At 37.4% G+C, this 16,035-nt stretch overlaps 1 protein-coding gene across 1 annotated transcript in view; it reads left to right on the top strand.

Moving 5' to 3' along the window:
* PLPPR5 (phospholipid phosphatase related 5) overlaps window positions 1–16,035 on the top strand; it is a 173,981-nt gene that overhangs the window by 134,596 nt on the left and 23,350 nt on the right. The window contains exons 4-5 of the mRNA XM_075182335.1: window positions 12,361–12,537; window positions 13,356–13,475. Coding sequence (XP_075038436.1) covers window positions 12,361–12,537; window positions 13,356–13,475 — 297 coding nt within the window. The remainder of the gene's footprint in view (window positions 1–12,360; window positions 12,538–13,355; window positions 13,476–16,035) is intronic.

Here is a 16,035-nt window from a genome sequence, read left to right as displayed (position 1 = left end):
GTACACAAGGATAATGTCCCCAGGGCACATCATCCTATTCCTCACTCTTGTGAAACACACAAAATAGAAGTGAAGCAGACAAATCAAACTCCAGGTTTGAAAGAGTGGAGATGTTGCCTATAGCAACCAATCACATTCTAGCTATCATTTTTTTAGTACATTCTACAAAATGACATCTAGAATTTGATTGGTTGCTATAGGCAACATCTCCACTTTTTCAAACCCACAGTTTAGTAAATATACCTCTAAATTCATTTACAGGGTGAAAAAGGCCAGGCAACTTCTGCACAGCAGGGAGTGTCCCTTTTGGACATTCTCCATCCTTTTATCTAGTTTCAGTAATGACTCTCCACTGTGACCTGTAGTGCATCAAAGTAATCAGTGAATAGAACAGTCACCGTTTAAAAGAAACTATAATTGAAAATAGAGATGTGCCCCGTGTTTTGGTTTTGAATGTGGTTTTGTTTCTAAAATGTCTTTGTGTTTTGGTTTCGTTACTGGTTTTGCCAAAAAAAACCATGAAAGGTTTTGGTTTTGGATCTGGATTTAATTAAAAATTGTGAAAAATAAGTAAAATTATGTGATTTTGATCTTTTTTTGCTCCTATCTTACTATTTATAGTATTAAAATTCATTTACATTCTATTTTCTAATGATCTTTTCACATCTGTCCAAATTATCACTAATTTTGGCCAAAGTCTCCAGTCATCTGACTGGCTAAAATTAGTGACAGAGTAGCCGCAAAAATACATGGCTGTTTACTAAAATATATGTTCACCATTTCTGCTTTCATTTTATTTTAATTCAATTCCATATCTCACATTATAACTCAACGTTTTAGTCCTATATTTGGATCTTTGTCAAGACACCAGCACAACAGAAAAGACAGATATTATAAAAACTGTGAGGCACTCCAAGCAATATTATGCACTGAACCCTGGAATGCCTTCCCCATGAGTTCACAGACATGTACCAAGGAGCGGCAATAACACACCTCCACTATCAAATGCACACTCCGGCAGTATGTGTTCCAGCTTGGAATGACACACTTCCTCTATAACAAGCGTTTTGGTTCCATATTTTCCTGGAAATTACATTTTGACTCGCTTTCAGATCTGATTTTGGCGTAAAGAATTGAGTTGTGTTTTGTATCCACTTTGAACCCCAAATCTCGGATCTGCTGGAATTCTCTGAATTGTTAATCTCTAATTGAAATATATACTACCATATATAGCCCTATTTCACCCTCTTTATAGTCTCCCCAAGGGGTGGGGGGGCATCTTGATGTACCAATCCTGATCTTTAGAGACCGACATTAGGCTAACTTCACTAAGAACTCCTATTGTGAATTTAGTCCTCTGTCTATTTAGTTTCTATAGGAGTATTAGTTTTGATATTTTTTTCTCAACATTTATAGACTATTACACATTATTTAGGAGTGGAACACATTTCATATTATGCACATGCTGCATTTAATGTTTAATATGTTTCACCATAACAGTCTTCGTGCATTGAAATATCCAGCAATAGGTCATGTTTAATCTTGTTCCCTGCAGAAATATTTTATCTTTTAGGGCAGCACGGTGGCTTAGTGGTTAGAACATCTGCCTCACAGCACTGGGGTCATGAGTTCAATTCCCAACCATGGCTTTATCTGTGTGGACTTTGCATGTTCTCCCCGTGTTTGTATGGGTTTCCTCCAGGTGCTCCGGTTTCCTCCCACACTCCAAAAAACATACTAGTAGGTAATTGGCCTCTATCAAAAAATTTACCCTAGTCTCTCTGTCTGTGTGTATATTAGGGAATTTAGACTGTAAGCTCTAATGGGGCAGGGACTGATGTGGGCGATTTCTCTGTAGAGCGCTGTGGAATTAGTGTCGCTATATAAATAAATGATGATGATGATGATGATCTTTTCACTTAGAAATTCACACTCAGCATCTGGTAGTGTACAACCAGTTGCTGAGTGTAAAGAAAAACAATTGAGCACTCTTCAAAATGTTCAGCTTACCTTGCTATATCCTACTCTAATAATACCTAACAATACATTCTGTTAAATAATTTGAGAGATAACTAAGGCATTTAGAATGGACTGAAGTAACATTTTGGGATAACACTGGTTATAAATGAAGGTGATAAAAACATTAATCCTTGTCTCTATTAGCCTTTAATCACAAATGACAAGTGGTCCATCAATAACTGCTCAATCTAATTAGACATTAGATAAGGGTGAATAGATTAGGCTGATTATGAAGCTGGGCCCAATTTCAGAGATATGCCATCAGGAATTATTTCAGGAATTGATTCTGATTTGCAAAAAGTACAGTGAATAATGAACTTCCCCTGGATAATTAGGCCAATCACATTGTAAAGTACATAAACCAGTTAATGAGCACACAACAACAAATGTCACATGTTTATAGCCTAATAAAATAAGCTCACAGCCTCTCAAATACTCATTGTCCCTAGAATGTATTTGGAGAAAATATCTATCGATGGTTAACATTTCACTGGCCAAGTGTGTATTGTGTACAGAGAGGGTCAGTTGAAGTCCTCCTGGTGTTTCCTGTTAGTCATCATCATCATCATTTATGTATTTATATAGCGACACTAATTCCGCAGCGCTCTACAGAGAACGCACTCACGTTTGTCCCTGCCCCATTGAAGCTTACAACCTAAATTCCCTAACACACACGCCCAGACAGAGAGAGAGAGAAACTAGTGTCAATTTGATAGTCTGCCCCCTCCTCTAGCTTGTAAGCTCCTGCGAGCCAGGCCTTCTACTCCTTGTGTCCTCCTCTTCCTCCTGTCACCTTCCTGTTGCTTCTGGCACCCCAGTTTCATTCCCCAAACTCGACTCTGGGCTCCTGCCTTGATCTCCTCTCCATTAATCAGGACCATAGTTTCACCCATTCTTCTTTGCAATATTGCTCAAACATCATCTGGTACGATAGGGACTATTGGTGAACAGTAATTTATAAGCCATTCAGCATATTCTCAGTGTGATTAAGGTCAGGGAATTGTTTATTTTGTATTCATGCCCCTCCTATTTGGAATTTGCTGCGAGCTTAGAGTCATTGTCGTACCGTAAGTTATATGTTCTAGCAAGTCTTAGGTCTTCAGCCGACTGAAGCAGGTTTTCAGAGTTGCCATGAGTCTCTAGTTGGCCTCCTTAACAAGTGCTCTTCTCACACCCATACGCAGTTTTGGAGGATGGACTGTTCTTGACAAATCCAACTGTACTATATTCTCTCCATTACAATATGGCAGATATTCACAGTGCTCTTGTGAATATTAAAAATCTTTATAATAAAAAATTGGGCTGTTTTGGTGATCCCTACAACCACTGCAAGGTCAACTAAGGAATTTAAAAAAACTCCTTGTTATTTTATCTGCTGTAGCTTAAAAATGGATCATACAACAATGGATTCAAGCAACCCCACCATCTATATCAATATTTAAGGACAAATATTTCTAACATTTCAAAATGGATTAGTTAGACGCAGCATTACAAAAAGAAAAAAAAGTTGAACAATGTTTCTCGATTTGGAAAAATTTTATTGAAACTTTATCTGACACAGTTAAATCACAAAACAAGAGTTGTTTTGCAATGATGAATTTGTATGAAACAAGGATATTGTTGGAAGACGCACCCATTGAAATGTAAATCCCATTTGACACATCCCAGTATGCTTCATCCCTCTCCTTTGATACGTCCCACCCTCCCCTCACTTTCCTATCCCAGTCCCCTCTTTTTTTATTTAATTATATTTACAAAGAATTAAATAAGCTAATTTTTTATGTGAAAAATATTTATTCAATAATAAACCAACTATCTGCAGCGCTAAGTAATACTAAATTTGTATAGAAATTACATACTTTTGATCACCAATTAGATCAAAAAATTATATTTAATACATATATAAAAAGAATATAAAACACTGAATAAAATACATGAACTTGCTCAAGTGATACTTTTTATAATGGTATAGATCTAGATAACCATATATAACCAATTTCATCAGTGCATTCAACAAGTTAATTCCCATTTTGACAGTTCTAAATAAAATGATCAGAATAGGCGGCAGGTTGGAAACAAAATATATTGACAGCTTTTTAATCCGGGGTCTGTAGTAGATAGTTTGTGTGTGGACCCACAAATAGTATAAGAAAATCTGATCATATCAAAAAGAACCAAAGGATGGAATATACTGCTGTTATTAAGTTCAGAGGGGTAGATATAAAGAATAGCTTCCAATCTCATGTAAATTTCAGTTTGGAATTATCCCATCAGCTGAAAATTAATTAGTTTGGCAGTCCAATTATAATGTTCAGAAATTAATTCATATGGATAATAGACATAAATATATGGTATCTGATAATGACTGATACTTGCTAGCGGTGCTCACCTGTCCAGCTGACAACTTTCTCAGAGTAGATGTATGTAATAACCGCTTGTAGATGTCTGTGTCTAGTGAAACACTCTGACACCCGATCAGTATTGTTTTTCAGCTGGCGGCTCCATTCCAGCAGTGCATCAAATCTGATAGTCAATAGTCTATAGCGATTGTGTACGCTGCGGAAACTTAATTATAACAAACTGTCTGCCATACCCCAAATAGGGACTTCAATCTGTGTGGCTGGATGCCACTTAGATGGACGCTGATGTAATATAATGAGTGTGTATCCTGAGGCACCTCTCCTATAGCGAATGGTGCACTGCTGCCTTGAATCCAGTCACTTGTAAGCGTGTTTAATATGAATGTAAAATCACTTGACCAAAGTTCAGATAGGGTCTGTTAAATATTGCCCTGACACTTTTTATTGCATCCTGTAATTTCATCAGAGAGAAATATATTTTTTGAAAAATATTTATTCATTTTATTCAATGCCTTTATCTGCTATAATTAGTGTTTATCTGCAGCATTTTATGCTGTTGAATGATGTTCTCTTTTTTTGATTCTCTTACTGTTGAAAGATGTTTTCAATTTGTAAGTCATAATGTTTGTGTGAGTTCTTCATAAAAATATATACAAAAAAAGATATATTTATAATATTTTGAGTAGCCTTACAAGGATTGGGGATTTTACATAACCTTTACTGTAAAGCTCTTGTTTGCAAATTCACTAACTAACTGTGGGACCTCTCCAAGACAGGTGTTTTTTTTTAGTCAATTGAAACACTTCAATTGTACACAGGTGTGCTTCAATTAATTAATTATGGGATCTCTGAAAACAACTGATTGTTCCAAAGCTTATTTAGGTGTATTTTACCATAGATGTGATCACTGGTGTAATCAACAATTGCTTGTTTTTAAGTAGTAGCTGATGAATTAAAAACTTTACCGTTTTTAATTTGACATTACAGAAATGTATGTAAATTAAAATATATAATATATCAATTTCATGTGAAAGCACTTGTTATTTGGTCTAAGTATTACCATGCATTTACAATCTGCATTCGCTATATGAAGAATGGTGAAACAGCATAAGTACAGGTACTGCTTATGTTACCAGTCTCTATACTCCTTATACACTAACTGTGGGTGAAAGTAATTGGCCTATGTGTTACCATACTTTTCCTCATGCAGTCATTGATTGAAGAGGTGGGCTACCCCTCAATGTGTAATAAGGTTTAGGATCTCCCGAGCTGATTTATAATGGCTTGCAACGCATTATACAAAATTACTCTTAAATTGTACTTATACTTGGGAAATAATTAAACTAAGCGGGGCTGGGCTTTATCCAAATACTATAATATCTGTTTGCATAAAAATATGTATGATACATTTGAAGCATTGTACATACAATGTAGTTATAAATATAATATAATAATACATGATATAACAAATACTATATTAGACATTTATAAGAAATATAACCTCCTGAACCCCATCTGCTTATACAAGTCAAACTGATGTGCTTTAGTCCTCAGAACAAGTATATTTATTCCCATGTATTATAATGATATTAAGAAAGAATAGTACCTAAAGAAAGCACAACAAATATTATAAAATATGCTTAAGTACAATATGCAGCATGAAAATGACAAAACAATGGTGTGGCTTATTGAGGTCCAACTTTGGAAAGGACCTTTGGTGGCAAGATTCAAGGAGCATCTGTTGTTGCTTTTACTCGCAGTGCATAGTTTGCCAGCAGTCCTAGTTTTCATGGCACAGTTCCTAATCTATGAGTATGACAGTGGTAGAGCCTTGAGAAATAGACTCATTGGGGTTTGGGTGTATCATCGCTGATCTTGTTTGAATTGGAGCATGGCCTAAGTTGTTTTGATAGTCCATCCAGGAATGTTGGCAGCTATGACTTTGTTTATCAGCCAGCGTACCTTCTCATCTATTATGTGATGATTTAATAACATAGCTCCATTTTTTTTTTAAATTAGACACCTGAAGCAAATAGCAGATAAGTAATTAAATTTTTTATACACAGTAACCAATCAGATTTGATGTTATCATTCTAGTGTGTAGCAAAAATATAATTGGTTGCTATGGGTTACAGATTTACAGATCTTCTTAATCTTTGACAACATACAAGTATTATAATTTCTTAGTGATAGAAAATAATCTTCCAAATGACTTATTTCTTTACTAAAACATGTTGGAACGGTACATTGCCATATGTTATAGAGAATATTTTTAATCAACCTTAAATAGTATTCATTCCAAGACACGATACTGCACTTTTCATATTTATCTGAGGATTGTGATAGTAGCCACCTAACATATTTACATTTCATAGGTGGCTAATTGTTCAACATTTTCTGAGACATATAAAACATTGTTATCACAATTTCTTATATACTTTAGGAGATTTGAGCATACAAATTGCTTGTTGTATTACTGTACTAGATAGTACAATCACTAATGTAATTTTGTACGGGTACTGGCTGTTTTACTGACATTGTGTGCTGGCAATGTAACACAAATAGTGATGGATGAGAGAGAGCGTATGTGAAAAGCCCTCTGGTTTTACCATATGCAAATATGATTATCATGCTTAATATGCTGCAGTTCAGTATAACAATGTTTTTTCCCCTGCTAGACAAATAACATTCCCTTCTGCGTTTTTGAAATGTGGGTGGCTGCTATGGCAACCGTAGGCACTTGTTACAAAAAAGAACCATTTTTTTTATTTTCTTATTAAACTGAGTCTTCCTGCACATTATTACAGTCATTGTGAGCAGAACATCAAAGATCAAATGTTAGATTATTGCAGTGAACAAATTAAAATATAATGTATTCTGCATTTTGACAAGAGGAGCATAAACTCCAGGAACAAGCAGGCAATTTGTTCCAATTTGTCCTTGTGGACACAGAAAAAACACAGAAGTTGAAGCTCGCTAAAACTGTAAATGCGTTAAGCAGAACCTATTTAGTACTGTAATATTGTGATAATGTAATGAACTAAAAATAAAAATAATGACAAAAAATATTTTGCCCAAATATATCCAGCTCCATCTACATTTAGTTATCATAGTAACTTATTTATATACAGTTTCATAATTCATTTGCTGCATTTAAATGTCAGAATTGAGTTTCATTTTAGGATAACTGCGCCTCCTGATATATGGACACAGTATTTGTGTAATAATAAGCACAATTTCAATCATCAATAAATAGAGATGAGCGGTTCGGATGCGGGGAATTCCGACAGATCCGATTTTTGGTGTTCCGAATTGAACCAAACCATGACTCCGTTTCTTGTGCCAAAAATGGCACAATTTGATTTACGGAAAAATGTCGGCTATCACAAGTTTTTGAACGATATATTTTAGATGTATACCTCCCTCATTCTCTCTTCTGCTATTTTAGAACAGACAGCGTGTAGGGAAGATGGTAGCTGGCAAGCTTAGATCCGAATATCGCGTGTAGAGAGTGACTAGAGCCTTAGACAGGATGAAATGGTAAATTTACTTAGAATTAATATAGAAAACAATAGAATTGGTTTCAACCCAGACAGCAATTGTCAAGGTAACTGCAGCTCTTGCTAGGCCAAAATAAGTAGAGGTAGAGATGTGGACCATCCAGGCAGCTCCTCTCTGTTACGTCATTTGCAGCGAGTTCAGTCAAGTTGTTTGTCAAAACGTGGCAAATAGTGTATAGTAGCAAGCAGCACAGCATCAGGTAGCAGCAGAATGGATAGATAGACACCTCATGCAATCCTCACTGCCGTCAACGCCTTCATCATCACTTCTTCATTATTAGTCCAGCTTTCAGTTTTCCAATTCCAATTAACTCCCCTAATGCAATCCTTGATTCCCAAGAGACATCCTTGCACGCTACAGCTGCTGTTGCTGGGGGGTGATACATCTATACCGATGAAGGGGACAAAAAAGAATAAACATTTTACACAATTGTCTGTGAGGCAATCGTTTAAAAGAGGAACCAAGTATGAGAGTCAGCACCCATCTTGTTGCACAGAAGATCACTAAAGCCATGACAGCTATTAGAATTGGATGTATGTCAATTTTCACCATCAATGCATCAGGCTTTAGCCAATTAGTTGAGGTGATGAGTCCATGCTAACAAATTCCATCTCAATTCCATTTCTCCCAAACAGCAATTCCTCAGCTTTACTGGGAGGCTAAGTAAAAAGTAATTCAGTTCTTAGAAAATGCCATTGTAGTAACTGTCCACTAAACTACGGATGTGTGAACAAGCAGTACTAGTCAAACAAAAGACTACATGATCATGATAACCCACTGGGTAGGTGTATCACAATCATCAGCAGGGCCTGTAGCTTCACCATTATCCTCCTAATCCTTTCCGCATAGTAGTGCCAGCACATAATGCCAGGTCAGTCACAAGCTACTCTTTGTATCACTGGTTTCACAAAGAAACATACCAGTGTCAATCTGCTGGAAAAACTCAGGAATGTCATGGCTCCCCCTGCTAAGACTCTCCTCAGGATTCCTCATTAGGGTTAACAGAGTGAATAAACTTGGTGGTGCAGACTTTCTTAAAAAAATGAGGGGTCAGTGCAGAAGATGCTTTTCATGGCCCATAAAATTTCTGGGCATTTTCAAAATTCAGCGCGCATGTAAAACATTGCAGCCGCTGCAAAAAAATATCATCTGCCATGCCGCCAACTGAAGCAAGAGGTAGTAGGTGGAATGCCACACTTTACATGCTTCAGCAACAAGCCGTTAAGAAATTCTCATTAACCCATAAGATAATGAGAGGGGGGACATGTTACCCTACTCCACCACATTGGAGAATCCATACTGTTTCATGCAAGCTACTCAAACTGAAATTATAACAAATTAAGTGGCGTTGTGGATCCACTTCTTTATTCACTTCGCCAAGACCCAAGGGTTTGCAGCATCTTGAAATTGGATCACTACATTTTGGCAACCATGCAAGAACTGCTTCCACTGGGGCATGACTTGCCTCTGTAGAGTTCATTAACAGTAAACAAACCAAGTACTTCAGCCACAAAAGTGGCACTCCTTGTCGCTGGAATGCTTGGTTTGTTTGTTAATCTGTACATATCCTTTTTAATATCTAACATAAGGGTGGGTGGGAGGTCCCAAGGACAATTCCACCTTGCACCACTTTTCTTATCTGCCACTGCTGTGTGACAATGTTTCCTACATGTGCTATGAACTGCCGTGTGTTTGTGCCATTGTCACTTAGTATCCAGCCAGCTTGCTGCAGTCTGAGCGAAAGTGGATGAAAACAATATTGTGACCTATGAGGTGTTCAAAATTGACTGGAAATGACTGGAGATTAGTGTTATTGAGATTAATAATAATGTAGAAACAAAAAAAGAGCCAAATTATGTGATTTTAGCATATTTTAGAAATGTTTCCAAAAAATACTGATCCAAAACCAAAAACAGAACACGCAAGGGTGGTTTTGCCAAAACCAAAATCAAAACACGAAGTTAATACTGTTATATACGTCTAGTCGCTATCCAATAACAATTGTCCACTTCCAGTGATGTGGTTCCAAATCACAATGCAATTTAATAGCAAAATGCAGCAGAGTAACAATGCAAAATAAAATAAGTACAGGCGTTACTTATAGCAGGCGCCCTGGATCCAGTGTACATTCATTCAGGTCTGAAGGCTGTGGTCAAGTAGACTGAACACTGGTCCCAGAGCTCCTACATATATACAGTCAGTGATCTAGTGAAAATAATACAGATGATGTGGCTTGCTTCCATAGGTTCAGGCTCCAGGAAGGCCCAGTGCAATGCAGGTCATTGGCCAGTTCAAACAATGTCGTCCAGAGGTGAGGTCAGCTCTCCAGAAGACACATACTTAATCTTCCCACCAAGAACTAGTTCAAACTGGTCTATTTACATTACACAGACAATATCATTCTAATCATTTACTCCCTATAATCCATAGCTAGCATACACAAGATGCGATCCATTTGGCGATTGAACCGGACGTTTGCGGATTAATAGGGGATTAGCATGATACCAGACATGATATGTTTCCTGTGACCTGAACCTCAGATCTCACTAATGTGTATATAACATTATAATATTTAACCATAAACTCTGCTACATTTCAGTACAAATAACTATGTGTTGCAGCTACTTTTAATATGAGCTAATTACAAGTGTATGTGTCCGTCTAATTGTGTGCAGAAGTATTTGCCACGTGTTAGGGTTGATTACGCTCCTCCATGCCGTAGCGTGCTATTCGCATAATTTTCAGACAAAGACAATCAAGTTGTTAGATAGTAATTGAAATGACCATATCCAATTATCTGACTTCGACAATACAGATCCAAAACCAAAACCAAATCCAAAAGACAAGGGACAGTGAAAATCTCTACATCTTATATATTCTATTGCAAGGGGTTGGGTACCTTAATCCAATTGAGATAAATCCGACACTGCATACTCAGACAGGAACACACCGATGGTGTGTTCCTCGACAGGCTCTCGACAGAGACTATTTGTACAATGTGTGTATAGCACATTGTAGAGCTGACGTCTCCTTAAATTAACACCTTATCAGCAACATTAATACAGTCACTGTTGAAAGAGACGGCAATGTGGGCGGCCGTCATGTTCATTAATCGGAATCCTTTCAAGTGTGTATTACAAGCAGTCGCTGTCAAGAGCCTGTCGGAGAAGACACCATCGGTGTGTTCCTGTCTGGGTATATAGTTTCAGATTTCTCTCAATCGTTATTAAGAACCATATAAATAAAGGATAATAATAACAATAAACTATGAATGTGAACTAATTGCAACACAGTAATAGATTATGGGTCACATTTAGAAGTAAATGCATTGATGCTTCAAACATTCATAGGAAAGATACAGGTTATAAAAAGCGTATTAACGTGCATATGTTCAGTCGGAACCCTCTCATGATGCATAATTAAAAGATAGTAGTAATAATAATAATAATAATAATAATAATAATAATAATAATCTAGCTTGCAGAAAATTATCAATTAAGCAATTGGCCAATACTGCAAAAAAGACATTTTAGTGACAAAAATTTCCAGGGACAAATCAGTAAAGCATTTTCCCTGGAAAATATGACCTACTGGCAAATATGCATCCATTGCATTCTCAGGGCTAGATTTACTAAGCTGCGGGTTTGAAAAAGTGGGGATGTTGCTTATAGCAACCAATCAGATTCTAGCTGTCATTTTGTAGAAGGCACTAAATAAATGAAAGCTAGAATCTGATTGGTTGCTATAGGCAACATCCCCACTTTTTCAAACCCGCAGCTTAGTAAATCTAGCCCGCAGAGTCTTGGGGATAAGTTGATTGGCAGATTACCTAGAACCAATAAAACTATGAGAGTAACAGGTTATTTTCTAAATGACCAACTAAACTTTCAATTGGCTTCTTCAACTGACAGAATCCTTCACAAAATGAATCAATGTTTTACTAAATCCTTTATGTAGAAAGAGTTAATGAATAAAAATGATTATGTGATGACATATGGCAGAAACTAGTAAAGAATAAATGTCTTGTATCTCACTATTCTACAGCAACTTCTTGGTTGGTTTTAGTTTTGTTGATATAAATGATTTCTAGATACATCATAATATATAAAGGGTACAACATTTTGGGCTTAAATGAATCATTTATAATTTATGTAGTATTATATTTATTTAACATATCTGATTTGTGGCTGAAAAAATTACTATACAAAGTTAGAAAATGTAACAAAATAATTTGTTGTGATATTTACTTGACAAAACTGTTTTTGTGACCATAAACCTATTTGAGCTACAAAGTGATATGTTTTATATTCCTTATATTATGTCCCAAAAATGTACTTGTAATTACCGTCTATTGCTTTAAATCCATTTGATTAAAAAATTTTAATAACCAAATGATTCCTTGTACTTATTTCTCTTTTAGATGTATATTACCAGCACCATTAAAACCAAAGGGACGCGACTTGCGAAACCTGTCCTTTGCCTTGGCTTGATGTGTCTGGCATTTCTTACTGGAATAAACAGGGTGGCAGAATATCGGAATCATTGGTCAGACGTCATTGCTGGGTTTCTCATTGGAATATCAATAGCTGTGTTTCTGGTATGTATTTTTAGGGTAAGAGAGTACTGACACATTTCAGGCCAAAATATATGGTAAAACCAGATGTTAAATATCAGGTTTCAGTTGGTGGTTTTGTTATGTGTATTGCCTGGCAAGATGCCATCTACCTGGTTAAATAGGTTGGGAGGGTACCATGCCATCAGGCAAACCTGTTTTAAAAAGTAAATGAATAATTACAGTATCTAATAAGCTATAGTACTATGGAGTATGTGCTATTTGTCACCAAAACAGGGGGCCAAAAAGTGGGGCAGTACCTCTGGTAGTGGCAAAGGGCACCAGGGTGCATTACTAAGAAGGAGGTTGCTAGCATGTGACTCCCTGTCATAGCATAAACCAGGGCAGATTGTTCAGCATCAAGCTCTGTCCTATAGGGGGGGGTGGAATCCAGAAAAATGGGCCCTCTTAGACAATACTGGCTCAAGAGCACTCGGTCATCTTGGTACCCATGGCCAATGAGCATCAGAGTAATCTGTGCCAACATCCAATAATAGGCTGTCAGTGCATGGTGGCACTTGTATTGGCAAAATAGTTTTTGAAACTATTTTTACATGGATTAGTAGGAAATACTCTGCAACAAATTCCACAGCAAGATTGACCATATATTAGCATAAGTCCTATCCATTTTACATTTCTGTTATGTGTGATAATTCATCTAATATCATTACACTATAGTCATACAGCAATTACTCAGGAATGAGTAAGTATTGATATATACATTTTATTTATCATAAATTATTAAAATGTATTTTATAAGTATTTAAAATATATCTGATAATTTTTTGTTTTTTTTATAACAGGTTGTTTGTGTGGTTAACAATTTTAAGGGACGGCAAACAGAACAGCAAAAATCCCCCATTGACAATTTGGCACAGATGCCGATGATCAGCATCCCCCGGGTAGAGAGTCCCTTGGAGAAAGTAAGTTTCCTGCTTTATACACTTTTATTACTTGAGCAATGTTTTTACAGTAGACTTTTTACCTCCTCTGAAATGAAAGTAGGGTCTTTAAAACAACACAGAAGGGTGTAGTGATTTGTCTGTGAAAATCATTTTTGTTATTTCCTGGCAATCACTCTGCAAAAAGCTTCTGGGGAAGCTGCCATCTAACATGTCTTTCTTCTAAATCACTGTCTTTTTTCTCCGTATGTGGAACCACTGACCACTGGTGTAGTAATAAGCATAGCAGCATGTACAGCTGCTTATGGGCCCAGAAATATCTGGAGCCACAAATTTTACAGTGTGTATCTGCTGCACAACAGTGGGACGGAAAGCCAGGGAATTGGTGGCACATTAGTTTAGTCTAGGTTTCTATATCACGGTGGACCTTGAAGCTAGAGGTGGATCTAGCGAGCTGTGGGCCTCAGTGCAGGGAGGCGGGTAGGAGGGAACCGGGCCCCTGACCTTCTGCATCTGCCATGTAGTGGGCCCCATTATCTCCATGGGCCCCAGTGCACTGCAGCTGCTGCACCAATGGTAGTTCCACCACTGCTTGAAGCATCATTTCATTGGTTAATTGAAACAACCAATGACGAGGAGGAAATCTTAGGTAACGAAAGGGACAGTGAGGGAGCTGTGTACCCCCTGCTCTATGTAAATTCCATGACCAAATCAATTTTTCACCACACTTTTCCACTTGTCACCAGGACACTCTATCACAAGAGAAAGACTCTGTCAGCATTACTTTGTATATAATCTGCTCAATGTATAGAGAGGCTCCGGCATACATGAATGACTTCACTACAGAACACAGCTGATTTCTGAAAACAAAGCGACTTCTACAGCGTAGAATCACATGCTATTTTCCCTTACAATATAATAATGCTGGAGTGTAACACAAATCTACCGCAGCAGCACATAAACACAATTTCCCATAGAAACACCAAATGATCACACAGATCAAACACGTCAAGCCTTTGTCTGCAATTTGTTTTTCTGCAGAGGGAAAACAAAATATGATTCATATATTGCAATACACTGACACGTAAATTGTGGTAGAATGTTCATGACAGAACACGCACTTAGCCTTATTATATATTAATGTTTGAACAAAGCCGTTCTCAGACAGCAAAGAGAATTTCTGTTTTACTCAGCAGTGTGAGACATAAAGCTTGTGTCTATCAAATCTGAACCCATATACAGTTTCCTTGTCCATACAGTCAGGTGAATATTAATCGAATAGATATGTCCACTGCAAGCAGCATTATTGTAATCTATATATATATATATCATACTTGCCAACTTATGGCAAGTATGATCTGGGAGCTCTTGGGGACAGGTGGGCGTGCAGGGGGCAGGGCTCTGAAAATGGTGTCAAATGCCAAATGCCGCGATTCCCGGTGAATTGCAGTGTTTTGAATTTAATTCTACCCACTTCACTAGGAAGTGGGCAGATTCGGGAGACTGTCATACTCTCCCGGGAGTCCGGGAGACCCACCCAGAATTCGGGAGTCTCCTGGACAATCCGGGAGAGTTGGCAAGTATGATATATATTGTCTACAAAATCAGTTATACAAAACATATTGTGGCAGGCAACACATTTGATTTTGAACACTCTGGCTTTTTCAGATTTGAAATTTGGCACCAAAACAAATTTTGTAAGCACAAATTGTATTTTGTCAAGAAAATCCAATACCAAAATATAATGCATAAGTACAAAATTAATGCTGTTCCCTAGTTTCTGCCATATATTGCGTTGTGGGTACAGAATTCTAGGCATGGCTCACCATATTTGTCTATGTGTTATTTTGAGACCTGTGTGCTCATTTTGTGTATGCTATGTGTCAGCTGTAGCCTCAATTCATAACTTTAAATAAATCCCACCTGTGCTAACCTTTGCTTTGAATTTTGCTTTCCCTTTTGCCCAGTGATTCGGCACCTCTGCTGCCAGAAACATTATGAACTGTTTAACTAGAAACCTAGCTTCCACCTCTATCTCTAAGTGTCTACACTATTAGTGAACATACAGGACTTCATGCACAAGTCCTAGGAGCAACCAAATATCAGTAAGCATACTTGCTTTATGTCCTATAGATGATGAAACTCTGGGATTGGCCAAACTGGGTGTGTTTGGGATGTATCTGGGGTAAGGCACCTTTGCCACACCCCGTTGCTACTGTCTGGTTACGTTAGCCTGGGCATGGGTGTCTGCCACGGAGACGTTTCCAGCACGGACACCTTACTCGCACGGATGCAAGGGCAAGCCAATAACATTGCAATATGGGTCCTACTCACCGTGGATTCCATCGGCTCCTTAATTACATATTGCTCCTCTTCTCTGCTATACCTCTAAATTACACAAACAATAATCCCACCCACAGTCTGTTATACGTCTAACACAAGTAGTGTATGCCACCCACATTAGTCAAACAAGGCACAATGGCCCTAATAACAACTATGTGGTCACTATGCTGCGCAAATAACTCAGAATAGGTGTAGTGCACTACCCTGAAAAAAACCCACAAAGTACAGCACAAAGTGA

Source organism: Mixophyes fleayi, chromosome 8 (genome assembly GCF_038048845.1).
Source record: "Mixophyes fleayi isolate aMixFle1 chromosome 8, aMixFle1.hap1, whole genome shotgun sequence".
NCBI classification, from domain to species: domain Eukaryota; kingdom Metazoa; phylum Chordata; class Amphibia; order Anura; family Limnodynastidae; genus Mixophyes; species Mixophyes fleayi.
The sequence above is the reverse complement of the archived record's forward strand: the minus strand, read 5'-3'. Positions and strand labels throughout refer to the sequence as shown.